This window comes from Cloeon dipterum, chromosome 1, assembly GCF_949628265.1.
Source record: "Cloeon dipterum chromosome 1, ieCloDipt1.1, whole genome shotgun sequence".
NCBI lineage: Eukaryota > Metazoa > Arthropoda > Insecta > Ephemeroptera > Baetidae > Cloeon > Cloeon dipterum.
Genome location: NC_088786.1, coordinates 9,343,742 through 9,369,122, shown reverse-complemented (window position 1 = coordinate 9,369,122; position 25,381 = coordinate 9,343,742). Strand labels below are relative to the sequence as shown.

At 41.7% G+C, this 25,381-nt stretch overlaps 6 protein-coding genes across 12 annotated transcripts in view; 4 read left to right on the top strand and 2 right to left on the bottom strand.

Annotated features, from left to right (window-relative positions):
- Nucleotides 1-25,381, top strand: part of MEP-1 — a 61,590-nt gene that overhangs the window by 30,733 nt on the left and 5,476 nt on the right. Inside the window, exons 1-3 of one of the 6 annotated variants that reach the window (XM_065487356.1) lie at nucleotides 22,502-22,898; nucleotides 23,462-23,522; nucleotides 23,909-25,190. In XM_065487356.1, the coding sequence (XP_065343428.1) occupies nucleotides 23,916-25,190 (1,275 nt within the window). In that variant the 5' untranslated portion in view covers nucleotides 22,502-22,898; nucleotides 23,462-23,522; nucleotides 23,909-23,915. Of the gene's footprint in view, nucleotides 1-22,501; nucleotides 22,899-23,461; nucleotides 23,523-23,908; nucleotides 25,191-25,381 lie in introns of those variants that run through there. The other 5 variants (XM_065487373.1, XM_065487382.1, XM_065487399.1 and 2 more) reach the window with 5 other exon arrangements.
- Nucleotides 7-5,319, top strand: Oseg1 (intraflagellar transport protein Oseg1). Its single transcript, XM_065487341.1, has 24 exons — nucleotides 7-75; nucleotides 439-520; nucleotides 583-692; nucleotides 747-867; nucleotides 924-1,214; nucleotides 1,267-1,558; nucleotides 1,619-1,707; nucleotides 1,767-1,875; nucleotides 1,927-2,070; nucleotides 2,120-2,257; nucleotides 2,308-2,472; nucleotides 2,537-2,656; nucleotides 2,707-2,825; nucleotides 2,880-3,033; nucleotides 3,090-3,251; nucleotides 3,301-3,458; nucleotides 3,516-3,790; nucleotides 3,845-3,989; nucleotides 4,048-4,141; nucleotides 4,193-4,402; nucleotides 4,455-4,623; nucleotides 4,685-4,878; nucleotides 4,937-5,104; nucleotides 5,155-5,319. The coding sequence occupies exons 2-24, from the start codon at nucleotides 462-464 to the stop codon at nucleotides 5,275-5,277; spliced, it is 3,609 nt and encodes a 1,202-aa protein (XP_065343413.1). The 5' UTR covers nucleotides 7-75; nucleotides 439-461; the 3' UTR covers nucleotides 5,278-5,319.
- RpL28 (ribosomal protein L28) lies at nucleotides 5,316-6,664 on the bottom strand. Its single transcript, XM_065487835.1, has 5 exons — nucleotides 6,538-6,664; nucleotides 6,162-6,263; nucleotides 5,789-5,917; nucleotides 5,491-5,604; nucleotides 5,316-5,432 (listed from the first exon to the last, which is right to left on the bottom strand). Exons 2-5 carry the CDS (start codon nucleotides 6,255-6,257, stop codon nucleotides 5,349-5,351), a joined length of 423 nt encoding a protein of 140 aa, XP_065343907.1. The 5' UTR covers nucleotides 6,258-6,263; nucleotides 6,538-6,664; the 3' UTR covers nucleotides 5,316-5,348.
- lt (vacuolar protein sorting-associated protein light) lies at nucleotides 6,659-10,662 on the top strand. The gene is made up of 3 exons (XM_065487431.1): nucleotides 6,659-6,815; nucleotides 7,051-8,415; nucleotides 9,255-10,662. Exons 1-3 carry the CDS (start codon nucleotides 6,802-6,804, stop codon nucleotides 10,453-10,455), a joined length of 2,580 nt encoding a protein of 859 aa, XP_065343503.1. The 5' UTR covers nucleotides 6,659-6,801; the 3' UTR covers nucleotides 10,456-10,662.
- On the bottom strand, nucleotides 12,280-15,681 carry Hpr1 (THO complex 1-like protein Hpr1). Of its 2 annotated transcripts, none has more exons than XM_065487456.1 (14): nucleotides 15,477-15,681; nucleotides 15,256-15,329; nucleotides 14,829-15,130; nucleotides 14,675-14,770; nucleotides 14,507-14,621; nucleotides 14,345-14,450; nucleotides 14,067-14,293; nucleotides 13,873-14,002; nucleotides 13,349-13,512; nucleotides 13,150-13,299; nucleotides 12,947-13,094; nucleotides 12,750-12,891; nucleotides 12,557-12,696; nucleotides 12,280-12,499 (listed from the first exon to the last, which is right to left on the bottom strand). In XM_065487456.1, the coding sequence occupies exons 1-14, from the start codon at nucleotides 15,522-15,524 to the stop codon at nucleotides 12,344-12,346; spliced, it is 1,998 nt and encodes a 665-aa protein (XP_065343528.1). In that variant the 5' UTR covers nucleotides 15,525-15,681; the 3' UTR covers nucleotides 12,280-12,343. The 2 variants fall into 2 exon arrangements, with proteins under 2 accessions (XP_065343528.1, XP_065343536.1); XM_065487464.1 differs by having other exon boundaries at nucleotides 12,750-12,888.
- Nucleotides 15,958-16,797, top strand: LOC135941969 (uncharacterized protein KIAA1143 homolog). The gene is made up of 2 exons (XM_065487809.1): nucleotides 15,958-16,420; nucleotides 16,504-16,797. The coding sequence occupies exons 1-2, from the start codon at nucleotides 16,177-16,179 to the stop codon at nucleotides 16,722-16,724; spliced, it is 465 nt and encodes a 154-aa protein (XP_065343881.1). The 5' UTR covers nucleotides 15,958-16,176; the 3' UTR covers nucleotides 16,725-16,797.

Sequence of the window (25,381 nt, the reverse complement as noted above, 5' to 3'; positions counted from 1 at the left end):
GAAGAGGGCTTACCTGTGTTTGTAAACAGAACAAGCAAAGACACCGCGATGAAAATGGATAACCTCTCATACTTGGTAAATTTTAAAAAACGCAATTAATTACTTATCATATTATTTTGTTAAAGACGATACGACGCACACGCACCTTACATATTTTTTATGATTCTTTATCTTACGTTAGTATCTAGTATCTACTTTAAATATTACTTAAATTATCAGCGCGAAAAAGATTGATATGAATTAGGATCATCATAAAAATTTTATTTTATCAAATACAGAAATACAATAAAATTTTTTAAATTACTTTTAATAAAATGGGAAAACTATTTGTAGAATTGTGAATTTAAGTTTCCAATTTTCGCAATTTTCAATGTTCATTTTCATCTTGATATTAATATTAACTTCTAAGTGCAACAATTATTGTTGTTTTTAATTCAGATTTAGATTGAAGAGAAAGCACAATGAGGACTGTTCCTACTTGGGTTGACAAAGTGCAAGATCACGACAAAGTAGAACAATGGTAAATTATCAGTGTAAAATGGTGTGGATAAAATATAATTGGTCGCGATCTAAAAATTTCAGTGTCTACGATTTGTGCTTCAGCCCTGATGGGGCTCAACTGATTGTAGCTGCTGGGCAAAGAGTCTTGGTTTATGATGCTAATGATGGATCTCTAATTCAACCTCTAAAAGGTTTAGAAAAGTTGCCTACTAACCAGATCTAAAAACATTATTTTTTCAACGAAGGTCATAAGGATAATGTGTACTGTGTGAATTATGCCAAAGATGGAAAAAGATTTGCTTCAGGAAGCTCAGACAAAAGTGTGATCATTTGGACTAATAAGTTGGAGGGAATATTAAAATACACGTAAGTTTAATTATATAACATTTATAATTTTAAATTTAAAAAATGAACAATTGCAGCCACAGTGACGCGATTCAGTGCCTGGCGTACAATCCAATTTCGCATCAGCTTGCGAGTTGCGCGATCAGCGACTTTGGTCTGTGGGCGCCTCAGCAGAAAGCTGTGCAGAAGCACAAATCCAACGCTAGGATAAATGCCTGCGCCTGGTCAAATGACGGTCAGATTTTGGCTTTAGGCTTGGCGAGCGGATGCATTTCGCTGCGGAGCAAAACCGGAGAGGAGAAAAGTCGTCTCGAACGGCCTGGGCTGTTTCAATCACCAATTTGGGGACTGGCCTTCAATCCTGCCAAGTACTAAAAATTTATTCTAAAATGTTTCAGTGGTATATTAAATTATTTTTAGGGACGATGGGTGCGACACACTTTGTGTTGCCGATTGGAGCCAAACTCTCTCGTTTTACGCGCCAGTAAACAAAAAGGAGGATATTTTTTCTTACAAAATTGCAGGGAAAGAGCGGTCCCTTGGCTTTGATCCTTTGTCCATCAGCTACTTCAACCAGGGCCAATACCTGTTGGTGTCGGGGTCAGGAGGAAACTGCATCCTTCTGACTAGAGACGGAGTGCGGCTCGGGGTAATCGGACAGCAGGAAACCTGGGTCTGGGGAGTTGCTGCGCGGCCGGACTCCAATTTTATAGTATATACATTTTGTAGGTTAATTGTAGTATTCTGGATTAAAAAAATTGCATATTTACAGGCCCTAGGCTGTAATGATGGCACGATTGCGTATTACCAGCTCGTTTTCAGTACTGTGCACGGCCTGTACAAGGAGAGATACGCTTACAGGTTTTTTATCTTTAAATATCTTTTAAAATATTTTGTTACTTTTTTGTTTTGCTTTGCAGAGAAAACATGACAGATGTGATCATTCAGCACTTGCTGACAGAACAAAAAGTCAGGATCAAATGCCGAGAACTGATTAAAAAGATTGCAATTTACAAACATCGTTTAGCTGTAAGAAAAAAAATCAATTTATTAGATTAAAATTAATTTCAACGTTACTAGGTGCAACTACCAGAAAGGATAATAATTTACGAGCTCTACGCTGGCGACTCCTCAGGAATGCATTACCGAGTGAAGGAGAAAATTAACCAAAAGCTTGTCTGCAATTTGCTTGTTGTGTGCGCTGACCACCTCGTCTTGTGCCAAGTAAATCAATTGAGATTATAATGAATAAATTGAGAGCATATTATTTTAGGAGAGGAGACTTCAATGCCTGAATTTGCAAGGAGCTGTTGTGCGAGAATGGGTTATGGATTCGCTGATTAGATACATCAAAGTTGTGGGCGGTCCACCGGGTAGAGAGGGACTGCTAGTCGGCTTGAAGAATGGAGAGGTTTGATCGATAATAATTTAATAAATTTAGGCTTAAATTCATGTTTGCAGGTTTTCAAAATTTTTATAGACAACCCTTTTCCTATCAGTCTGCTGAAAATAGGCTCGCCTATCAGGTGCCTCGACTTGAGTGCTTCGCGCAAGAAACTTTCGATCGTCGATGAAAACAGCCAGTGTTTAGTTTATGATCTCCAAACGTCAGAGTTGCTTTATCAGGTAATGCAAAGTTTTTGCTGAACCAGAGAAAATTAAGGGTGTAAAATAATTCCGCTTCATTTAGCAACCAAACGCCAACTCTGTTGCATGGAACTCGCATTTCGAAGATATGCTATGCTTTTCTGGAAACAATCTGCTCAGCATCAAAGTTGCAGATTTCCCTGTGCACCAACAAAAACTCTCTGTAATTTTTAGATTTTATCTCGTTAATATTTAATAGAAAAATTAAATTAGGGATTTGTTGTGGGACTATGCGGTTCAAAAATCTTCTGCCTGCACATCGCCACAATGTCTACAGTTGAAGTTCCACTTTCAGCGCCCATGTATCAATACTTAGAAAAGAAAATGTTCAGGTATTAAAAAAGAAATATAAATAATTGCAATAATCAACATTAATTTTCCCACAGAGAAGCGTACCAAGTAGCATGTTTGGGTGTAACAGAGGGAGACTGGGAAAGCTTAGCTCATGCAGCTCTGGACGACTTGGACCTAAGTGTTTCTCGATTAGCGTTCATTCGGATCAAAGATATTAACTACTTGCAACTGATTTACGAGATCGAGGTTAAGTTCAGGGTACTAAAGGAACTATTCCTGTTGCTAACAAATCATTTGTGCAGGAACGACAACGAAAAGGAGAAAACAGACATGATGTTTTTCTCGCTGACGTACTGGCCTTCCGTGGCCAGTTCAAAGAAGCGGCTAGGCTTTATAAAAAAGAAGGGCAGCCTCAAAAGGCGCTGGAAATGTACACCGACTTGAGAATGTTCCACTTAGCCCAGGTAAGGGTTAAAATGTATGCATGCAAGGAAGTTACCGAAAAAATTCTAGGAATATTTGGGTTCAGAAGAGAGTGCAACTTTGACCAAGAAAAAAGCCGACTGGGCCAAAAGCATCAACGAGCCACGAGCAGCCGCGGAAATGTACCTGTCCGCAGGGGAGACGATGAAAGCAATAGATATAATTGCGGAAAACGGGTGGATCGATATGTATGTCAATATTGTCAATTTGTCATTTTAAACAAGAATTAAAATGACGTTGCTCAGGCTTCTTGAAATTGGACGGAAACTGGACAAAAGTGATGTGGAAGTAATGGCTAGACTGGCAGAGCACCTGAGCGCTCTGGGACACTTGCCAGCAGCAGCGGACATGTATCGGAAACTCGGCAATATTGCAAGCGTGGTAAAATTGTACGTGCAAGCGAGAGAGTGGAGAGAGGCGTTCTCTTTGGCTGAACAACATCCAAATCTGCGAGACCTGGTCTACGTGCCGTACGCCCAGTGGCTGGCGGAAAATGATAACTTTTTGTTAGCTCAAAAAGGTGAATTTTTAATGCGTCTGGAATATTTTTATAATTTAAATCTTGTTATTTAAGCATTCCATAAAGCTGGACGGCCGCAGGAGGCGTTGAAAGTTCTGCAGCAACTCACGGACAATGCGATTAATGAAAAACGATTTGACGACGCTGGCTATTACAATTGGGTGCTGTCGATGCAGTACTTGGATATGGCCAGGGAAAAGTAAAATATTTTAAGGGCACGCTAAAAAAGATTAATATTTGTTGAATGCGAATTGCAGGCTGGAGGAGCAGGACAACATGCTGAAGAGGTTTATGGAGTGCCAACAGGACGCTTCGATTTACTACGCTTACCATGCAATTCAAAGATATACAGTAAAAATATACATTTTATAGCTTTAACGCTCTAAAATATAGTTTTAAAAGGACGAGCCGTTCACGTCATACATGCCAGAGGCCCTCTTCAACATAGCAAGATTCCTTCTGCACGAAATCAAGGATTCAAGGCCCAAAGGTGTGCTTCAATTCAGCATTCTGTACACTTTAGCAAAGCAAGGGAGTAATTTGGGAGCGAACAAGCTTGCTCAGCAAGTTATCACAAAGATGCAGAAAATGAGGATACCGCCACGATTTCAAGCAAGTGTACGCATAATGAATAAAATTTTGAAATTATTTGGTATCAATTCAGGAAAATGTTGAATCAACTGCCCTGGCAATTAGAGCGTTGCCTTTCACAGACAACGAGGACCTTCAGCCTATGTGCTACCGGTGCAGCAGTTACAACCCATTGCTCACAAACTACAGCAATAACTGCGCGAATTGCTTTCAGCCTTGGGTTTTTTCTTATGTTTCATTTGGTACGTTCACAATACAAAACTTATACATAAATATAAAAATAATTCCGTCAAAATTTTTCAGAAACTTTGCCACTGGTGGAATTTCGACTAGAGGCAGGCATTACGGATGAGGAAGCGGCTAGGCTGTTGCAACTTTCAGACGAATCAAAGCAACCTTCAGGGTGGAAAGAGGGACAAGAGGGAGAGGCTGAAGTGCTCACGTTCGATGAGTCAGCCACACATGACCCATTCACTACCCCAGCTTTAAATTTTGATGCAAGTAATCAAACTGAAGAAATAACGTTTGTTTTAACTCATTAAATTAAAATTGCAGGACTATAATGACCTAAGCACCAATTTTATCACCCTGGGCCGAGATAATTTAAAGGCACTGGAGCCGCACGAGGTTATAATTATGAAGTGGCCTCCACCGCTTCGCTGTCAGTATTACCGCAACCTCTTGCCTGACGTGCCGATTGCGCACTGCCAAGCATGCAATAAGGTATAAAACGCGTCCTTTTGAGAATCCCTGAATTAATTGATTTGAAACAGGTATTCCACGTTGACGACTTTGAGCTTCAAACTCTGCAGAAAGGTCACTGCCCTTTCTGCAGGACTCCTCCTCCGCATTTAAAACAAGAAAAAGAGGACGATCTAGATATGTTCTTAAACTAAACAGAAGTGGTGTTACCTTGCAAATAAAATGGCTGCTGTATATTTAAATTTCTTATTATTATCCACAGAAATTACTCGGTCTTCTTGGGGCGGTTCTTCTTCGCAGGGACAGGCCTCTGCGACTTGAGAACAGCGCTGGCTCTCCTCAGGGCAGCCTAGAAAGTGACACACAATTTTAAAACAATGCAAAACAAAAATTAGTAATATTGTTACCTTGGTTAGGTCTTTCCTGTAGCCGTTCTTCACAATAAATCTGCGAAGCTTGTACAAGGAACGCCTCGGGCCAGCCTTCATGGTGGTCTTGTTGGTGAGCTTGGACAGCTTGTGCTAGAGTATGGAAATAATTCTGGTATAGTCGACACAGCAGAGATGGAAATTTTACGGGGAGGAACAAATAATTGTCAGAATTTTGGGTGTGTGGTAATACTATAGTCTTCAAAGATATTCTGTCAAGTAGAATCATCATGTTAAATCCAAATGGGGTTGAGTGCGAAATTTTGAGTTAACAAACCTGATTCCTGGTCTTCTTCCACACAAGCTGGAATCCCTTGCCTTCCTTGGCGGGCTCGACGCCAAGGGTCTTCTTGTGGATCAAACCATTGAAACGGAATGAAGCAAGATTGGAGAGGTTGCTTGGCTCCTGTTGAGATAAAAAATCCATTGTTATCACAGAAGATTTGATAGTAATATATTAGGGCATATTTATATTAGCGTGATCAGATAGAAATTTCTTCAAGAAACCTTCAGAGATCTTGGTGATAAATGGGAAACATCATTTAGAAATATTGGTGATTTAAAACATAAATATGCACTCATAAATGATGATTAAACATCATTTTAGTCCACTTTATGTTGTGTTTTCAACATGGATGTTTGCGACTCACCGTGCTGAAGGGCTTCTTGATGTTCCTCTTCTTCACGAGGAAAGCATTGTTATTCCTGATGATAGCCCAGGAAAGGTGAGCTGGAATTCCTGCCATAGTGAACTGCAAACCGAATAAGATGCACGAATTAAATACGAGTCACTAAATATTTCATTTGAAAGCGGCGTCCTAGCCACGTGTCTGTGACCGCCATGCCGCAAACAAGCAAGTCAACTTTCAGAAATAAGGTAATTCTATAGTAAATAGAGCACATCTGGGCATAATATGACCATTAATATTTAGAAAATAAATTCTTTCTGTTACATCGGGGGTTAAAATTTGTCTGATAATTTAAATTATGGCAAAAACAATCAAAATGTGGGTTAGTTTCACTTACATCGACCACGAACTCGCAGTCTTCTCGGGAAACGGAAAATGGCAGCACAGCGCACTAGCGCAGCCGCAGCGCTGCAACGTCGCTCATTTGTTTTATTTTTCACTGTCACGCGCGCATGTGACCACACCCCTCAAAATTGACAACAAATCTTGTCGATCTCGCTCGCTGGCTTTTTAAAATCAATATTATTTATAGGGAAAGTCCAGTGTCGTAATGAAGTAGCAAGACAAATGTTTCAAAATTTAAATTTTCATCGCAGTGATAATGGAGAAGACAAGGTATTTTAATAATCAAACGTATGAAAACAGGGCTTAATTTAATTTATATTTCGAAATTGTGTTTTCTTCGTTTTGAGTTTCTCAATGACCCCAATTTCAGTTGTTCTTTTTATCCACTGGGGTACAAATTTAGCCGTAAAATTTATGGTCAGGGCAATCGCAAAAAAAATAATTGGCGTCATATGAGTGTGGAAACAAGTGCCGGTGATTCTCCTGAAAGTGGCTTATTTTCCAGTGGCCAAAAACCTCCAGCAGCAGACGATGATGTCGGTGACGACGAGGAAATAGACAGCTCTGAAGAAATCGAGCCAAAACTCAAGTACGCGCGCATCACCAATGATCTGCAAAACATCCTCTGCAAAGATGCCGCGAGCAGCATTGCCGTGCACCCGAAATTCCTCTGCATCGGCAGCCACTGGGGGGCGTTGCACCTGTTCGATCACCAGGGCAACAGCGTCCGGTCGCATGAGCTGCAGATGCACTCGGTTGAAGTGAACCAGATCAGCATCGACGAACACGGGGACCACATAGCCAGCTGCTCAACCGACGGCAAGGTGTACATCAACGGCTTTTACTCGAACGAGAACGCACAGAAAATCGACCTGGACAGCTGTGTGAAGTGCGTAGCCATCGACCCACTGTACTACAAGAGCAGCTCCGGCAAAAGGTTCATCACAGGAGACCAAAGACTGATGGTGCACGAGAAGACGTTCCTCTCGAGACGTTCCACTCTTCTGGCCGAGGCCGAGGGCTCCGTAAACAACATCAAATGGTGCGGCCGTTTCGTGGCGTGGGCCTCGTCAGTCGGGCTGCGCGTGTACGACATCGAGGCGCGCTGCTCGCTCGGGCTGATCAAGTGGCCCAAGAGCCCAGATGCGCACCCCGAACGCTTCAGGTGCAACCTCTTCTGGAAGGACGTGCACACCCTCCTGGTCAGCTGGGTTGACTCGGTGAGGGTGTTTCTCGTGCGGAGGAGGAATCCCGCCGAGGTGGCCGAAAACAGAGACCTGCCCGACTACAAAGTGGAGCAAATCTACCAATTCAGAACGGACTTTTACCTCTGCGGCATCGCCCCGCTGGACACCCACCTGGTGCTCTTGGGCTACCCAAAGGAGAGGGACGAGGATGGCAAAGCGCAGCGGCCGCAGCTGTACGTCGTTGAGCCAAAGGTCGGGGGCGACTACGACGAGCTGAGCACCGACTGCCTGTCGCTGCGGGGCTACCAGCAGTACTCCTGCAACGACTACCACCTGGACTGTCTCGTTGAGGAAAATCGATTCTTCATCGTCAGCCCCAAGGACGTGGTGGTCGCGAGTCCGTACGACGTCGACGACCGCATCCAGTGGCTGATCGAGCACGAGAGGTACGAGGCCGCCATGGAGGTGGTCACCAACGCCGACAAGAAGGAGCTGCGGCGGCACACGCTGATCGACGTCGGACACTCGTACATCGACTACCTGCTGAGCAAAGCGTGTTACAATGAGGCTGCCATGTTGTGCGTCAAGATTCTTGGGCAGGACCAGAAACTGTGGGAAGAGGAAGTATTCAAATTCGCCAGACACCAACAGTTGAGGGCCCTCAGTCCGTACCTGCCCAGAGGGTGAGATTTGATTTATATATATTCAATTTAGGGTTGTAACTTGTAACAGTATTTTCTTTAGTTGATTGACTCCTTAGCTTATTAGAAATAGTTTTACGATATTTTCAACTATGAAACTCATTAAAATTAATTTCTTTACTTGAGGTAAAATATATAATGCTCTTGAAATTTAAAACGCATGATATTACTAGTTTATTTATTTTGATGTTTAATTTAATTAATTTTTTCCATTTTACAGCTTCTAAAATTTCAGGATTTCTGGTTACCAATTTTTTTTCTTTTTTTTTTCTCTGTGCATTTGCTCTACTGGATCCAGATATTCTACAGCTCCTTTTTATGATCTTTCTTTTTTTAATAAAATTTTCTCCTTGCAAGTTCGCTCCTGATTTATGATCTAACCGGATCTAACAAATTTAGACGTTCTTTTTGCACTCTGTATTCCCGGTGTTGGTATTGTATGAAAATTCAGCCCTCTAACCATTTACATTCAAATTAAAAATAAATAAATTAGTTATTTAGCTCAATTTCGTCTATTGCTTTTTTTCTGTTTTGGTGATTAAAAGTTGTTAACTCTAAATATCAAATTAGAAAGATTAGTTTTCCTGCTAACTAGAAGAATTTTGCTATTTAAAAAATTTACCACTGACTATATATAGCTCCTAATTTTACTTATCAACTCTCATATGAACCACTTCTTACTGCAACATTATCTTGTTTCCATTTTCCTTATATTTCTTAATTTTAATTTTTTATGGTAACCCCAGATAATTATAATTTCTTTGTTTTTTTCCCCGTAAATCATGATGTAGAAAATTTCAAATGTATTCTCCTTTTTTCAGACAAACTCACGGCACGATCAAACTGAACCCACACGTGTACGAAATGGTTCTCTACGAGTATATTAAGACGGACCACAAAGGATTCCTCAATCTGGTCAAAGAACTGCCCTCTTCACTATATAATTTGCCTGCCATAGTCAACGCCGTGATGGAGCACCTCTTACAAAACAAGCCTCACGAGAGAAAAGAAGAGATGCAAGAACTGCTGGAGGCGTTGGCAATCCTCTACCTGCACCAAAAAAAGTTCAGCAAAGCCTTCTGCATGCTAGTCAAGCTGAAAAACGTGGAGGTTTTCGCGTTGATCAAGCAGCACAAGCACTACGACTGCCTGCTCGACATCGCTGTCCAGCTGATGGAACTGGACGCCAGCAAGGCGACGGCGCTCTTCCTCGAGCAGAACAAAGTGCCGCCGTCTGCCATCGTGCCCGTGCTTGAACAAAACAAGTATTTGCTGTTCCTCTACCTGGACGCCCTGGAGAGGCGGGATGGAAAAAGTGCCGGCAAGAAGTTCCAGCACCTGCTGGTCGAGCTCTACGCCGAGTACGCCAAAGACAGACTGCTTTCCTTCCTGCGCCACGGCGACCAGTACCCGATCGAGACGGCCCTGGAGATTTGCCAGAAGCGCAAGTTCTACCCTGAGATGGTGTACCTGCTCGGCAGAATCGGCAAGACGAGAGAGGCCCTGGCGTTGATCGTCGAGGAGCTGCAAGACATCCGTCAGGCGGTCGAATTCTGCATGGAGCACAACGACCAGGAGCTCTGGGAGGAAATGATCGAGAAGACCGTGCAGAAGCCAGAGTTCGCGTCCTACCTGCTGGAGAAGACTGGCACGTGCATTGATCCGCAGATGCTGATCAAACGCATCGAAAATGGCTGTAGTATTCCCGGCTTGAAGAAGTCGCTAGTGAAGCTGCTCTGTGATTATCAACTGCAGGTGTCTGTCCAGGATGGCTGCAAGAAGATCCTCGTTGCCGACTACTTTAATCTGCACAAGAGACAGGTGGCTTTGCAAATGCGCGGCGTGCACGTGCCCGAAGACTGCCTGTGCGCCGTCTGCTCGCGGCCGTGCATCGTCAAGAATCCCGGCCACGGTGACGGGCTCATGGTTTTTTACTGTCGCCACAGTTATCATGAACAGTGCTTGTCCGGAAATATCAGTTGCATCGTTTGCCAACCTACACGCAGACTTCTCAGGCCTTAGTTGCGCTGAACGCTTATATGGTCGTCATTAATTTCCAAATCGTGTCGAAGAGGGAAACGGGGGGGTCAATTTATTGAACGCAAATTGTATTTCTATATATGAATTATATCAATGCTCATTTTTGTATCATTGACTTTTTACCGACGTTGTTAATTGCTATAAATATAGGAGAATAAATAATGTATCTAATATGCCAATGCTGAACAAGTGTGTTTTAATCTCGCTCTCTAACACTCATTTTAAGACTATTAAGCTACAATGATAATTCTACCAGCGAGAAAAAATTGTAATGGAAAAAGACAAGACTGCAAGGTATTAATACTTTCTTAAGATATTAAATTGGAACAATTCAGCAAATTTGATTAGGCTTGGGATTGGCTGGAATTGCTACAATCACATTTGTTAATTATTTTTTAATATGGTCGTTCTCAATCTTGGAAAATTTCCTTACCATCTAGGGATGTATTTTTCTGTCATTAACATCTAAAAAATTAATTATACCATTTTATAACAATTCAGACGCAGATAAAACATTTTCCTGAAAGAGTTAAAACTTTTTAGAGGGAACACGGCCAGCCAAGAGCACCTGAAACTGTCGTCATTTATAAAGGAGGTGCACCACACCCTGAGAGTTGATGCCGCCACTAATGGATTTGAGGCTGCTTGGTCCAAGCATTGCAAGGACTTGGAAACCCTGAAGGTAATATTATCACCGAATTGATAACAACAGCCTTAAATTAAAACATCTGCAAATATAGGAATATGCTCAGAATATGGCAGCATTGGCACAAGAACACTGGGAGCAGAATTCCAAGACAGACTTCGCCGAGAGCAGAATTCAATGGGCGCATTCACAATGTTTAGATTACTATCTAGGCGGTGGATTGCGAAAAGCGGACGAGGAGGAAACCAAGAAAATGTCGAATTTGCTGAAAAGTCCTTCGTACTCGTTTGGCGAGGAAATCAGCAGACTCAGCACCGGTAAAATAAAATTGATCGACGTCGGCAGTTGTTACAATCCATTTGCGAGCTTTGACAATTACGAGGTCGAGGCAATTGACATTGCGCCGGGCGAACGAAACGTGAAGAAATGTGACTTTTTAAACGTTAACATTACTCAGGCCAAGCAATTGGAAATTGGTTCAGAACTGAATCATTTAGAAGAGCAGAGTTTTGATGTTGTCGTATTTTCCTTGCTCCTGGAGTATTTTCCATGCGCACAAGCAAGGTACAAGTGCTGCGAGAACGCGTACAAAATTTTGAAGCCTCGTGGAATATTACTAATTATAACACCCGATTCCAAACACGCTACGGCGAATGCACCCTTGATGAGACAGTGGAGAGTTGCACTGGCCACTTTGGGCTTCTGGAGGATAAATTATGTTAAATTGCATCACTTGCACTGCATGGTGTTTAGAAAAAGTCCAGATTCAGAGTTCCCTAAACTCTGGGCAACATTGGAACGGAAAAAGTGCCAAAATTTGCAGCACTTTGAGAGCCCAGCGTCAATGATTGTCATTCCTCAAGACAGCAAACTTGTGCAGATCGAACCTACGAGTTCATGCAGCGTCAAAGAAGCAGCTGATCCTGAAATGTTTGACCAATTGCCTAATTTTGAATAAAACTGATCAATCTTTTAACATCCTGTTTTTAAATTCCAGTTTCCACTGCTATTCAAAATACTAGGTAAATTATTTCTTACTAACTGAGCAAAGTTCTCCATTTGGGAATTATTATTGATTCTTAACTTGAACTCACTTCCTTCAAACAATTTAAAAAGCTATTAAAAATAGGAGGCCAGATTTGTCAAAAATAAACTAACTATTGGTTAACAAAGAGAATTTTATAAATGCTCTGCACAAAGGAAATTATCCATAATCAGGTCAATTTACTGCAACAAAGCTGCAGCGTCGGTAAGTCCAAGTCCTGACAGGGTGTAGGCCAAACCAGCTGCGCTGGCATCCTCGTCATCCTGCTTCCAGATTTTCAACAGGTGGATGCACCTATCGATTTCATTGTCATGCTCTCCTTTCAAGTACTCAATCTGGAATTAATTGGTGAAATGTTAAGCGCCAAAACGACTTCTTACAAATTGGTTTACCTCATCCTCTTTGTAGCCGAGTTTTGTAGCGACTTTGGTCCATTCCACAGCGATCACTTTAGCAACGCTGTCCAGGAGTTCTTGCGTCAAAGCAATAGTAGGAGTTTCATCAACCTCTTCATCGTCATCCATTTTATCATCTGAGATTATAATTTTGTGTGTGAAAAGTATACTTTCTAGAATTAAACAATACCTTTTAAGTTTTCTTGTTCCTCTTTCGTGTCCTTGAATCCATCCTTAGCCTCCTCAAGCAACTCATCCTCATCCGCATCTTGGGTGGTGCCTCCCAAGTCTTGCTCTTCGGATTTCAGTTCGTCCGCAGTTTCTCCAGACTGCTGAATTAATAGAAATTAAATATTAAATATTTAACATTTTATTATTAAGGCTTGCAGGCAAATCCTTGGCGATCTTTTTAATCATCATCTCCAGGTACTCAGGCAATTTGCTGATCTGCGTGTTGCTGTGGGTGAAGAAATGCGGGCTTCGTCTGGCCATCAAACGCAGAGCCCTCCAACCAAAATTTCCGTCGTTCACTTTCCTACAAAACACAGCATAAACAATCATTCAAATATTTAAGCACTAGTATTAATTACTTGTATTTCTCCTCAACCATGCTCAGGGGATTTGCCTGAGTTATCGCGTCTTCAAAGTACATTTCAAGCGAGGGCAGAAAATCTCGTTCCTTGGAGCGGCAGGCGTCCAGATTGTTTGAGGCTTGATTCCACAGTTTGGTCAACTCGGGGCTAAAATGACGCGGTTATATATTGAACATTTCTTGATTTGAATACCTACTTTCCCAGTAAAATTCTCTTGCTATCGCAGGCGGATTTCATCAGTTCACCAAGACGTTTGACCGCCCGCTTTTTAATTGGCTCTGGAGAGCTGGAATCGGCGGTTGCTGGCTTTTTGAATTCATGGCAACCTTCATTCTTCCACGTGTTCCAATGTGATTCCCTCTAAAAAGTTGAAGAAGTAAAGTATTAAAATAAAACGAGCACCATTAAAATAATTGTTGACTCTAGAGCACTAAAAATCCATCTTTATTAGAGCAGGAGCTGCAGCCATCAGAAGGATAGATGAAAATTATTTTCAATAAGCAGAATTTCAATATTTCAACTAGCTTTTCATCACAAAGGATGGCATTATAAGTTTGTTAATTGGCTACCAAAACAGCCGCTGTTCAGTACAGGAGCGTTTTATTTAATATTATTTATCATTTAAAATGTCAATAACAGCTATCCACCCTGAATAAATCCACAAAAAAAAAACTAATCCATTCTATAATTTTAAATTTCAACCATTTTTTCTTAACAAACCTCTAAAATATGCTTCACAGACTTGGCAAACTCGGCACCATGTGGGGGCGTCTCAACCATCAGTGCGTAGATGGAAACAGTAGTCTCCTTCACCCATTCTGCCTGCTCCGGTTTCAGCTCATCATTGTCTCTGGCAATTGCAAAAAGAAAAATTTAATATGAACGATCAGTACATTCAAATTAGCAGCACATACGATCTGAATTTGACTGTGGACGTGAGGTACTGGAACAAAATCAGAAACTGCAAGAGAACGAATCTGCGGAAGTTGGTGTCGCTCAGTTGTAGTTCCAGGAGCTTTTGATTCGTGAGATATTTGGCAAAGTACTGCTGTTCAGACTTGTGCGAGCCTTTCTTGTGCTCGCCTGTGCCTATCTCTTCCAACTTGTAGCTGCTGAAAGCGTCCAAAACGGCAGTTGTGTGCTGCAAATACAATAATTAGCTTAATCAAACACACAAAAATAATAATCTTACCGAAGTGAACGTTCTCCACAGGATTTTCAGGTAGCACTGATTGGGGTTGCGGAAGAAGTCCTGTAGCGCCCAAAATTTGCAGTAGAGATTGTAGTCTAGCTTCATTCTAATAATCAATATTTTAGACCAAATTTTCTTTCAATGGATAACCAGCGTTAGTACTTGTTTCTCGCCGCTTCGTCATCGCAGGTACTAGTCTTGATATCTCCATTTTCCTCGGGAGTAGCTTTGTATTCAGTTATGTTTTCCATATTAAATTCGCTAATGACGTTGAGCCCTGATTAAAATACCAATCAGCTATGAAGTGAGCAAATTTATAGAAATAATTACCAGATCGTTCCGAAAATGGGAAAAACTTTGCTAGGAACAAAAGTATCCTGCCACAAAACACAGTATTCTGAGATCGTGAAAGTCTCCGAAGCAAGTCTGAAATTTAATTCAGGTTAATAAAGAAATCTTACATCTCTAAAATCCCAAATAATACCGTTGCACATTCTTAAAATGTGATTTTTTCCCGACGAGAAGAAAAAGTCCTCTTTCCAAATGTTCACACTCTCTTCAACAAAGTTGAAAAGCTTGTCACAGTTGTCAAGAGTGAGGGATTCGAACACGTCACTCAGGAGGACGACAGGCAGAGTGGCGTTGCACATGTCCTTCTTGCTCACCATGATGCTAAGCCTGACCAGGTTTTCGAATATGCTAACATTGATGTTGTTTGGATTTGACAGTATGCTGGAAAGCTTCTCTCGGAAAGCATGGTCCAAGACGTGCCTCTTTTCACTGTCCCTGAAATAGATTCGGGTTCTTGTTAATTTCAATGGATCAGAAATTTCATATTCAATGCAAGAGATTTATTAATATTTAATTTGTAGATTTAATGGATTTAATCTGAATTTGTGCCTAATACATACGATGCACTCTGAGTGTCGAAAATTGCTTGAAGTGGATCCACAGATGCTTCTCTGGCACTCCTCCTGATGGCATCCTGAAAAACAAGCCTTAAGTAAGTGTCCTTCTTGAAGAAAATTGTGTGCAATGGAGGTGAAAAGCGAGGAAAGATGGATGATTGCAGAAAAGGGGATGCCGGTCACTAGATTCTTTCATGAAATGTGTGTTTAGAAATTTTACTCACGGAGAAGTCTGCTTTCATTTTTATGAAGCTTATCGTTAGCTCTGCCATTTTGCCGTGTATATGTATGGTATCAAACGAAGGCCAGCAGAGTTTGCAAAAGAGTGATTGAAAAATCAATTATTCAAAGCAAAAAGCATTAAGTTAAATAGTGCTCAGTTTTTAATGAAACGCAGCCAAAGCCAAACTACGACAACAACAAGAAGAACGAATGAGCCATTAAACCAAGGGGGCTTGAAGCGGGATGCGCTAGCTGCGGGTTCGGAAGAATGCGATCAGACATGCGCACTCTGTTGGCGTCGTTTGTTTCTTTCCCTTCACCATGTGTTTTATGTTGACCAGGTGTTCTTGTTCGTGTTCGATAAAGACGCAAAGGACAGAACAACACGCCATATTGGTTTGGTAAGTGAGACTTATTCATGTCTTGTTTGATAATATTTTCTCACATCACAATGGCGTCTGCTCGAGCTCTTTATACTTTGAGTTCTTGTGAGTTGATGTTTGTGTTTACGAGTGGATCGCACGTTTTTCCTGGCATAATCCCTTTCAGTCCACTAACACATTTTTCATAATACATAATTTGGCTTGTCTGATGGCAAATTATTTCCAATAGATCATAATTATTTGATCTTAAGGATATTTCGAAACTTTTGTTGCGCTAATTGCATCTGATCTACGGATATACATATTATAATAATCAACGATGCCAAGACACAACGTCGGCTACATCAAGCCTCCAGAGCCAGACTTCATTAAGCGAATGAAAGAGCAAATTGGCTGGAAGGAAGGTCCTGACGTTGAAACGAAGCGCGAGCAGCTTTCAGCCGCGACAGATGATGATTACGACGATCGAGGAGATGAACTGCCCACCGTGGTCGTGCTGAAGAAAGGGGACCTGACTGCTGACGAGGTTCAAGAGGAGATAGAGAAACAGAAAAAGATTGAAGGTATGTATGCAAAGATCTGAATTGAAATTTTTACTCATTTCGCTGATTTATGTTTTAATTTGTGCATTTTTATCTTGTTGCAGACGATGTGCCAGCAGCAGAGGGTGGCCGCATTTTATTTAGGAAACCAACAAAGAGGTCAAGTGAGGAAGCTTCATCCAGTACAATAGGGCCAAAGAAGACATCAGATGATAAGTCAAAGAAAAGTGATAGCAAAGACTCTAAATCATCAAAGGATGCTAAACGTCCTAAGCAAAACAAAAAGTTGTTATCTTTTAACGACGAAGACGATGAAGAATCTTAATCAACTGACTGAACAAAAGTGAAAATTAATTTTAAATAGTTAGGAAATAAATCAAATACTTTGGTTAAAGACAGCTCTAGATTTTCGTTCATAGGACCTCGTAAGTTTAAGGGTAAACATTAATCATGAGATGGTGAATTGTTTTCGATTTCCAATTAAATGCAGATTTGTATAGTGAACTTTTTATTTGTTTAAGAAATACAGAGAAATAAAAAGCTCACTGTACACAGAGAAAACTGCATGTAAATTCAACCGAAAAAAGGTGTAAAAAAATCCTTGTGTACTTAAAATCATATGCCCTCATTGAAATATACCAACTATTGAAGAGTTGCAGTGTTATTGATAAATGGACGTCTTGGATGGAGCTAGTAAAAAATTTCATTAATTAAAGCAGTGATAAAATAGCAAATTTAAATATTTGAATTAAATGCGGCTCCAAAATTTTCGGAAAAATGGGGAACCAAGTTAACAATATATTTGAAGAACAAATATTAGGGTTTATTTATCTCAACGAAATTAGGAAGATTCTTTGGAGATGAGGGGTAAAATTATTTTTAAATGCGAAAAAGGATATTTCAATGCACTTAAATTAAAATGAGAATTAGAGTTCTTCAATTTCATATCTGCTGGACTTACTCTAAATAAAATTACCATGATAACACTAAAATTAAACAGTAAAAAATATTTAACATTTTAACAAGTGGAGAAAAATAAAAAAATTGAACTTCTCCAAAAATAAGATAATAAAATGGCTTTCAATACGAGCACATGTAGGAACAAATTTAATTAATGTAATTATATCATAAAAATATTGAATAGTACATTTCTCCGCAAAATTCGTAAAAATGCATTGTAATGCCAAAAAAATTAAATTGCGGAGGCCGCGGAGCGCGGGCTTAGGCAGCGGCGCGGAAGCCGACTTTCGCCTGGTACGCCCTGTGTTAGGTATTAGGTTGGGGACGCCGCCTCCCAGAGGGGGACACGTCACGTGGCACGGGGGGTGATGACGTAGGTTGGAATTTCACGGCGAGGCTACGAGAGAGCCGCGTGCCCCGTAGCCCCCGCCAAGCGGCGGCGCCAGCCAGCACACAGGCCCCGCTTTGCCATCGCCGTGTACCAATGCGGCGCAAAATAGCGATCAAATATGACGGCCCACCCGAATGGCACGCGCCAATTTATGATTTATGCCGATTTTCCTCATATCAATTTCCACCCTTTTCGGAAAAGCCGGCGCCGTGTGCCGACGCCGCCGTCAGTCGGCGGCGCGCACGGGAGATACCATTTCATCCTAAACGGGTGAAGTCGGAGTTAGTTTCCTAAACTAGAGCAGACTCTCTCGCTTAGGAGGCCTCGCTTGGTCGCCTCGGCCATGTGCAGCGGCCGTCGCCGTCGCCGCCGAAACGAGTGCAGAATTACTGCTATTTTGTAGAATCGCATTGGCACTCGTCTCGTCCGCCGCCGCCTCAGATATTGTCTGCTGATGCAATTAATTCAAACGCGCATTTGGCATCCCACCTAAATTCACCGGCTAATTGCACCGCGGCACGCTATGCTCGTTTCAGTTGATTGGAGTTTTTCAAAAATATTTTGTGTTTTCGTCTGTCGACTCATTTGATGGAAAAACCTCTACTTCGATAAGCCCTATACTTTTAAATGTTTGTCCAAATCAATGTTTTTGTAGCTCTTCTATATATATATCTTCAATGCAGCGCCCAGTTTTGACAAAGATAAACTTCATTTCCGTATCTTTTGATAAGAAGAAAGCTAGTTAGACTACAAGCATGTTGGTTTTGGTTGAACCTTTGCGATATTTTTACTTCAGTCTGCTTCTCTAGATTTTTTTCCAAACTATGATTCAAATCTGAAAATGAATTAATATAAATTAAAAATTTCTGAAACCAAATTAAGAATTGCTTTAAAATACAATATTCAACTATAAAGGCTGAAAATTTAACTTATTTTCAGCTTCTATAATTTTTCACGTTTTATTAAACGGCTCGGACCAAGACCTAATCATGTTGGTCTGTGTTTGTAAGAAACGCTAAGAGGTTGCTCCTTTTAACGTTTGTTAGGTTCTTTAACTTTTTTATAATAAAGCACACGTATTTTTATTTAGTCATATTTCGTCATTGGCTGGTTCTCCCAATCTTTCATTGTATCAATTTTTACCTGACTTAAGATTTTTTATACAATATTTCTGACCTTGGGAAATTCCTTGAAGGTTACGTCAAGTTATGATTTACCTGAAAATCGGACAGATCTCGTTAGTATGGAGAATTTATAACCTAATTAAAAGCATAAACCGTTTCTCTTCTCTTTCCAAGGCCGATACATATATTCAAGGAACTTTCATTTGAGACGCATCTTGAAAATTTATAACAATCATTATCAAAAGATTTGTCCTAAAAATTATATCTGAATAATTAATTAATTTAAATGAAATATTGATCAAAACTGTATTGATTACAATACAAATTCTAACTCATATATTATGGAACTAAAAATATCCCTATTGGATTTTTATTTCCATGTAAGCTACCAAAATTGCAGCAATAATGGCAAGACTAAAATTGATATTTTAGATTAATTTTAAAATCTTCAGATTTTAAAATTGCAAAATCATCAATTTGCAAACCCCTGCTGATTTTCTTTTGATGTGCATAAAATAATTTTGAATTTATATATTTTTTTAAATCTGTTTTTTCTTTGTTATCTCCAGAAATAACGCAGTAGCAGCCGATTTTTTTTTTATCAAAATGAAATATCGCTCTGGTAAATTGTGAGTGACGAATTGCAATGCTTTGCAAGTGGTTATCTAAGTATTGCACATTTTAGCTGCTTCGTTCGCAGCTTGCCCCCGTTCAGAAAGGAAAACACGGTGTTTGCGCGCGAGGCTAGCTAACATAGCAATATTATTCGCGATTGCAATTGTCAGGCTGGGCTAAAAGAAAATGCAAAAGCCTTTGCTGAAACCCAACTTTTAGGTCATTGACTCGCCAGTGCGGTCTGGCCAGCGTGGAAGTCGCAGAGTCGTGGAAATGTACGAACGTGGCACTCTCTCCAGCAGCACACAGCGCTCAAATTCACCACAAAAATGAGCCGTTATGTCTTCCGTCATGGATATCCTCCTTTTGACTTTTTACCGATTTTTCGTGCTCCAACGCGTTTTACACAGGCTGACTGACTATTGCTTTTGCTCCGCTTGCCGCCACCGTTTAAATACTATCGGTTTGAATGCAAATGAAATAAATTTTACAACCGCAGAGAGAATTCTCCGCCTTGGACAAGGGAGGCTTTTTTCACCACGCCGAAAATCAATATTCAGGCGCATTCGAAAATAATCATTGGCTGCCTGAGTTACTGCTTTTTATTGATCCGGCCGGCCTTTGCTTCTCGCAGGGTTGAAAATATCTTGCTCGCTCTCCCAATGTCGGGAAAAGTACTTGTTCGGCTCCGGAAACGCGACGCGCGGCGTCGGGGTCTCCGAAAAAAGCTCCCCCTTATTTATGCCGGGGGCTGTACAGACAGCTGCACCTAAATTTTTTTTATTATATTCGACCGCCCTCATTATGCTCGACTTCTTGTTCTGTTATTGTGTCCGCTTGCTGATTCTCAGGACGCGGAGAAAAGTCGTGCTCGCGCAGCCTGAGTGTTTCTCAAATGCAAAAGAGAAGTTTTGTAAGATTGCAAAATCTATGGAAATAAATGGGTATTATCTCCGACACGTACGCCACGACCCAAATGACGCATCCGCTCTCGCCCCTGCTTTTTGAATTTCCCCTTTGTATATATTTTGAGTCATCATTGGATTGCGTAAAATTAGTTTGCGTCACTCGGCGTTTTCCTCGTTTCAAAATTCTACGGTGGAAAAACACTCCTCAAAACTTTAAATATAATTTAGTTCTTCAAACTCGAAAACCTCCTCGGCAGAAAACAGAAGGAATTAGCTTTTCTAAAATGATAGTCGCATTTAAATTTTAAATTAGCTTTGTTCATTTACAAGTCAGAATAACTTTTCCATTTCATGCTTGACGATTCCATGAATGAGAAAGAAAACTTTCGTGTTTCGGTGTTGCGTATGTCATCATTTACGTATTTAATCATGTTTTTTCCTTAAATATTTCGCAACATGTCGCCCTGTCATTAGGGATATTTCAAATTAAAGTTTTAGAATAATAACTTTCTAGTAGTGAAAAGCTTACACATAATTTTAGATCAAATCTTTCACTTGATTTCATTATTTACCAAATATTTGATGTTGTTTAATAATAATAATTTATATTCTTATAAAAATATTTATTATTCTTATAAAAAATATTTATTGTAAATCGTAAATATCGGCAGAGAAATTCCCTGTAGCCACCGGCGGCAGCTGGAATAACTCGCGAGAGCAGCAAAGAGAAGAGGCAGGTCGCGGAACGCGCGTTGTGCATGCACAACTATGGTGTGTACAAGGTAAATTAATACCGCGCGCGCAATCCATTATTTGCAAGATGCGACAGTTTACTCTCTCGCGCGCGGCCCTCAATGAATGCAGTGCTGTGTGCATGTGCATGTGTTTGCATTGCGCTATGCATAATATATAGCATATTATTACGCACGCTGAGTGAATGGATTGATGGCAGTGCTCACATCATGAATGAGATTGCCGCAGCTGATTTACACCTCGCGATTCCACTCGCGCCAAAGAGTTAAAAATTAAAACTGTAACCAGTCACAAAATCAATAGGCTATTGTGTGCAGCAAAGAGGGGCATCGGATCAGCCTCCTCGCTTTAGTTTATTTTTTTACGGTACTGATAAATTTAGGTGTGACCAACCAAATGTCCCGTAAAATAAATGTCTCATTTTTCTCTGATAAATTATTAAATAAAACTACGTATCATTATTTACTGTTGATTTCAAATAAATTTAAGAACATTTTAAATATTTAAAAATAAAGGTCACCATAATTGTTTGGTGCCATGCTTGAATTCTTACGACCTTGAGCACTGAGAATAAAAATTTTAACCATCAGGGTTGTTGAAAAATTTTCACCCCTGTAAGTTGATATTAAATATTAAAAAAAAGAAACTCGTTCTTAGAGGTATCAAGCGGCCAAAAATTATTCAAAACCGTCGAGATTTTCTTACAGTCAAATGAAGGAAATTAAACAAAAACAATATTCAGCAATTTGAACTTGTCCTCCGTTGAATATTGCTAAATAATTGATTGTTTAAAATTCATGGAAAAGGTAGGTTTTCTTTAAAATTAAATCAAAATAAAAAATAATAACTAAAGAACCTAGGCTTTTGTGACCACTTGAAATTTTTGATTTCAAAGAGATGGCCTTTTCACTCAGACAAATTTTAACTTCCGGTCGAAAAATATTTAAATGGGAGAGCAGCAATACTTTTGAAGGAAAATGTAAAAACTTTGGGTCTATTCTATTATATATTGCAGAGATAAGTTGAATTTGAATGTCATCAAGACCATTCTGGACAACATAAATTTCCGGACGAAAAATATTTTGATCTTATCGGAGAGTTCAACCAGACTAATCAGGCCGACCTACTGAGTATTTTCCCGAAAAGCGCGGATAGAAAATATATATTGTGAACATTGACCGGCGGCGCGATGTGTCCGTGTTGTGCGATAGCGTGCAGCTGGCACAGACAGCCGCCGCGAATTGGGAATTGGGCGCGCCAGCTAGCCGAGCCAAGCCAGCGGCCGGGCCGCGGTGGCCGCTTCGCAGGCAGCCGAAGGGTGGTGCAGCGGCGGCTAAGTACCGCATGCAGAACGGCCGCTGATGGCACATTGAACTTGCATGACGTCAATGTGTCACAATCAGCTGGCGGCCACGCTCGCTAGCCGGCACCCTCGGACACCGGTGCCCTGGGTGTCCAGGGGTCAAATTCGGTGACCAAGGGTCGGGGGAGACTTTTCGAGCATAATTTTTGACCACGACGTCGGTTGGCCGGGGCCCCCCGTCCGCACCACGTGACCCAATCGGGGATCTTGATTGGACAATTACCAGAGCCCCTCAACTCAACCTCTACGTCACAGGTTCCTTTGATCACGTGACCGCCCCCCGAGCGGCCATCTTGGCAGTTTTCTCCTGTTTAGCAGGGGTTAGTGACGTCGAGCAGGTCGGTGCATGCCCATATCTCGGGACGTGAGAGTGTTGTCACACCCGGTAAGACTGGAATTTGGTTTTGTAGTGCATGGCATGTGTCGGCGAATGTCGGCATCGCCGGCCGACGCCTTGTCGGGCCCGAATCGGCCGACTAGGCCCCGGTCGGCCCTTCCTAATCCTAGGCTTGGTAGGCTAGGTACGCGCGGCAGCTGCGAAGCACATACGGTGCGCGTGTGGCGGGAATTCGCCGGGCCATTTCGAACGGTGCCGACGATTTCGGCGATTCGGGTGGCCCGAAGGTCCCGGTGGGCCGCGTTGGGCCGGCCTAGGCACCGAGCGGCGAATTTAGGACACGATTAGGTATCGGCGGGCGATTAGGAAGGGCTAGTAGTGTGTTCGCACCGCCGTCAGTGCTGCGCTCTGTATGTGTGCCCTCGCACTAGGGGCAAAAAAAATCACGGACACTTTGGACAAAATTGATTTTTCGCTGTTTGCCTTCTCCGGCCGAGCACCCTCCCCCGCCGCTGCTAGGCATTATTCGGCAACACTAATTATTTATGACGTTTTTTTCCACATCGCACTACGACGTACTCTAACCATCGTCCTTCTCGCCCTGTTCCCAGGTCATGACGTGCTGAATCTATCGATGCTACGTTGAAGGCCCAGTATTTTTTAATTTTTTTTGTAAGTATTACTCTTTTGTTAAGTTTACTCTATTTAGTACAATACTGAATTTCAATCACTTACTTAGATTCTCATTTGCCCTAGCCTAATTATTGTCAATGAATTTGCATTGTTCCTGTATCATGAAGTTAGGTCAGTTTTACTCTCAACGCTACTTTTTTTAATTTTTATTTTTTGAAAGCGTGTCTGACACCATTTTTATATATTTTTTAACACGTTGCACGATAAAATTTATAAATAATATTCATCACAAAGACACCCAGTAATTTTGTATATTTTTACGCAATTTGAAGAAGTGTAAACATGTTGTGAAATAAGAAAACACAATATTTTTCTAACAAACAGTTGGTCCTAGATGTCAAGTTGCCACGGTTTCATTTTTCCAGATTTGTGATGGAAGCTGTAATGATGCCTAGCGGGGAGGCATTGAACAAGTCGGACAACGGGGAGGATGCGTCCGCCCAGGTGCACAGCAACGGGGAAGCAAATGGAGGCGGCAGTGATGGCGGTGACAGTCCGCCACCTGCCAAGAAATCCAAAATTAGTGCCTCGGATGACGGTGCGGGCAAGAAAGCGCCCATTTTAGTGGAATTAGGCTCGGACGATTATCCAGTAGACAATGGTATTTCGGGGACAGACGCTTTCAGTGCTGAGGAGGAGAATGGGGAGGAACACCAGAACGGGGAAGACTTGGACAATGACAGTGTTTGTGAGTTGGAGGGCGGCGAGGAGATAAATGGGGAGGATGAACAGGAGGAGGAAGAGGCAGAAGAAGATGAGATTCAAGAAGTGGAGACCAATGATGAGGTGCAGGAAATCGACGACGAGGACGAGGACGGCGATATACAGGAGGTCACTGAGGACGGCGACCCTCTGGACAACAGCGGCGTTGGTGGCGAAGAGTCAAACGACGCGTCCAACGTCAAGACGCCGCCGAAAAAAGTCGTTAACGCGCCTAAAACCACCTCCAACAGCCAGCAAGAGGCTTTAAACCTGACCCCCCGCAGGAGCGGCAGAAACTCCTTGAAGAACAAAAGATACATCGACGGCGAGGAGGATGACGACGACGGCTCCGACATCGAGGAGATCGTGCCGCAGGACCCGTTGGCCGTTATCACGCCCGTCAAAAAATCAGTGCTGAGCGAGAGTCTGTCGAGCAGTGCGGAAAAAATTCCAAAAAAGAACACTATAATAGTGAGTGATACGAAGGCTCTGGCGAAAATCGCGGCCAGCAGCAAAGACGGCAAAAAAGAGCCGACCTTAGTCATCATCGACACCAATTCCATTCTCTCGGGCAGGGGGCCGGTGCCGTTGACCGCGCCCTCGGGGCCCAGCGCCAGCCTGTCCTCCGCGCAGGGGGTGTACCCGCTGGGCGCCAAGTCAAAACCAGCCACGCCGCCCCCAGGTGCCGCGGCGACGAAGCAGCAAAAGGCCCAGGCGGGGCTCACCGACGACATGTACGTCGTCGAGGCGCCCTCTTTTATAGTTCCGTATGTGTATGAAAAGCCCGCCAAGGAGTCTTTAAAGGATACTATAGAGAAACTTGCCGAGGGTGTTAGGGAAAAGGAGCGAAAGGAAAGAGAGGAGAGGAGGAAACAGAGGCAGGAGGAAAAAGATAAGAAGAAGAAGGAGAGGGAAAAACGAGCACAGAAGAAGGCACAGGAAAAGGTATTGCCTATTAATAACTAGATGCGTATTCTTATTATTTACTTTTATTAGTAAACATTTTGAATGGAAGCCAGCCAGCTATACTCTTTAATTCAAAAAAGCTGAATCAGGTTGTAGGTTAACCTAAGACTGCTAAATTAATTATTTATTTATTCATAATTATTATTTATAAAAAAGGTTACATAAAAGGT

Excerpts from the sequence above, each read along its gene's own strand:
- Oseg1 (XM_065487341.1), top strand. The coding sequence starts at position 462 with ATGAGGACTGTTCCTACTTGGGTTGACAAAGTGCAAGATCACGACAAA. Across the intron at positions 2,657-2,706 it reads TGCACCAACAAAAACTCTCT|GGATTTGTTGTGGGACTATG; the intron begins GTAATTTTTAGA and ends AAATTAAATTAG. Across the intron at positions 3,791-3,844 it reads CTTTTTGTTAGCTCAAAAAG|CATTCCATAAAGCTGGACGG; the intron begins GTGAATTTTTAA and ends TTGTTATTTAAG.
- RpL28 (XM_065487835.1), bottom strand. The coding sequence starts at position 6,257 with ATGGCAGGAATTCCAGCTCACCTTTCCTGGGCTATCATCAGGAATAAC. Across the intron at positions 5,918-6,161 it reads TCAAGAAGCCCTTCAGCACG|GAGCCAAGCAACCTCTCCAA; the intron begins GTGAGTCGCAAA and ends TTATCTCAACAG. Across the intron at positions 5,433-5,490 it reads ACAGGAAAGACCTAACCAAG|GCTGCCCTGAGGAGAGCCAG; the intron begins GTAACAATATTA and ends GTCACTTTCTAG.
- lt (XM_065487431.1), top strand. Across the intron at positions 8,416-9,254 it reads AGTCCGTACCTGCCCAGAGG|ACAAACTCACGGCACGATCA; the intron begins GTGAGATTTGAT and ends TCCTTTTTTCAG.
- Hpr1 (XM_065487456.1), bottom strand. The coding sequence starts at position 15,524 with ATGGCAGAGCTAACGATAAGCTTCATAAAAATGAAAGCAGACTTCTCC. Across the intron at positions 14,622-14,674 it reads CCCATTTTCGGAACGATCTG|GGCTCAACGTCATTAGCGAA; the intron begins GTAATTATTTCT and ends TATTTTAATCAG. Across the intron at positions 14,003-14,066 it reads TCCACAGTCAAATTCAGATC|AGACAATGATGAGCTGAAAC; the intron begins GTATGTGCTGCT and ends TGCAATTGCCAG.
- LOC135941969 (XM_065487809.1), top strand. The coding sequence starts at position 16,177 with ATGCCAAGACACAACGTCGGCTACATCAAGCCTCCAGAGCCAGACTTC. Across the intron at positions 16,421-16,503 it reads GAAACAGAAAAAGATTGAAG|ACGATGTGCCAGCAGCAGAG; the intron begins GTATGTATGCAA and ends ATCTTGTTGCAG.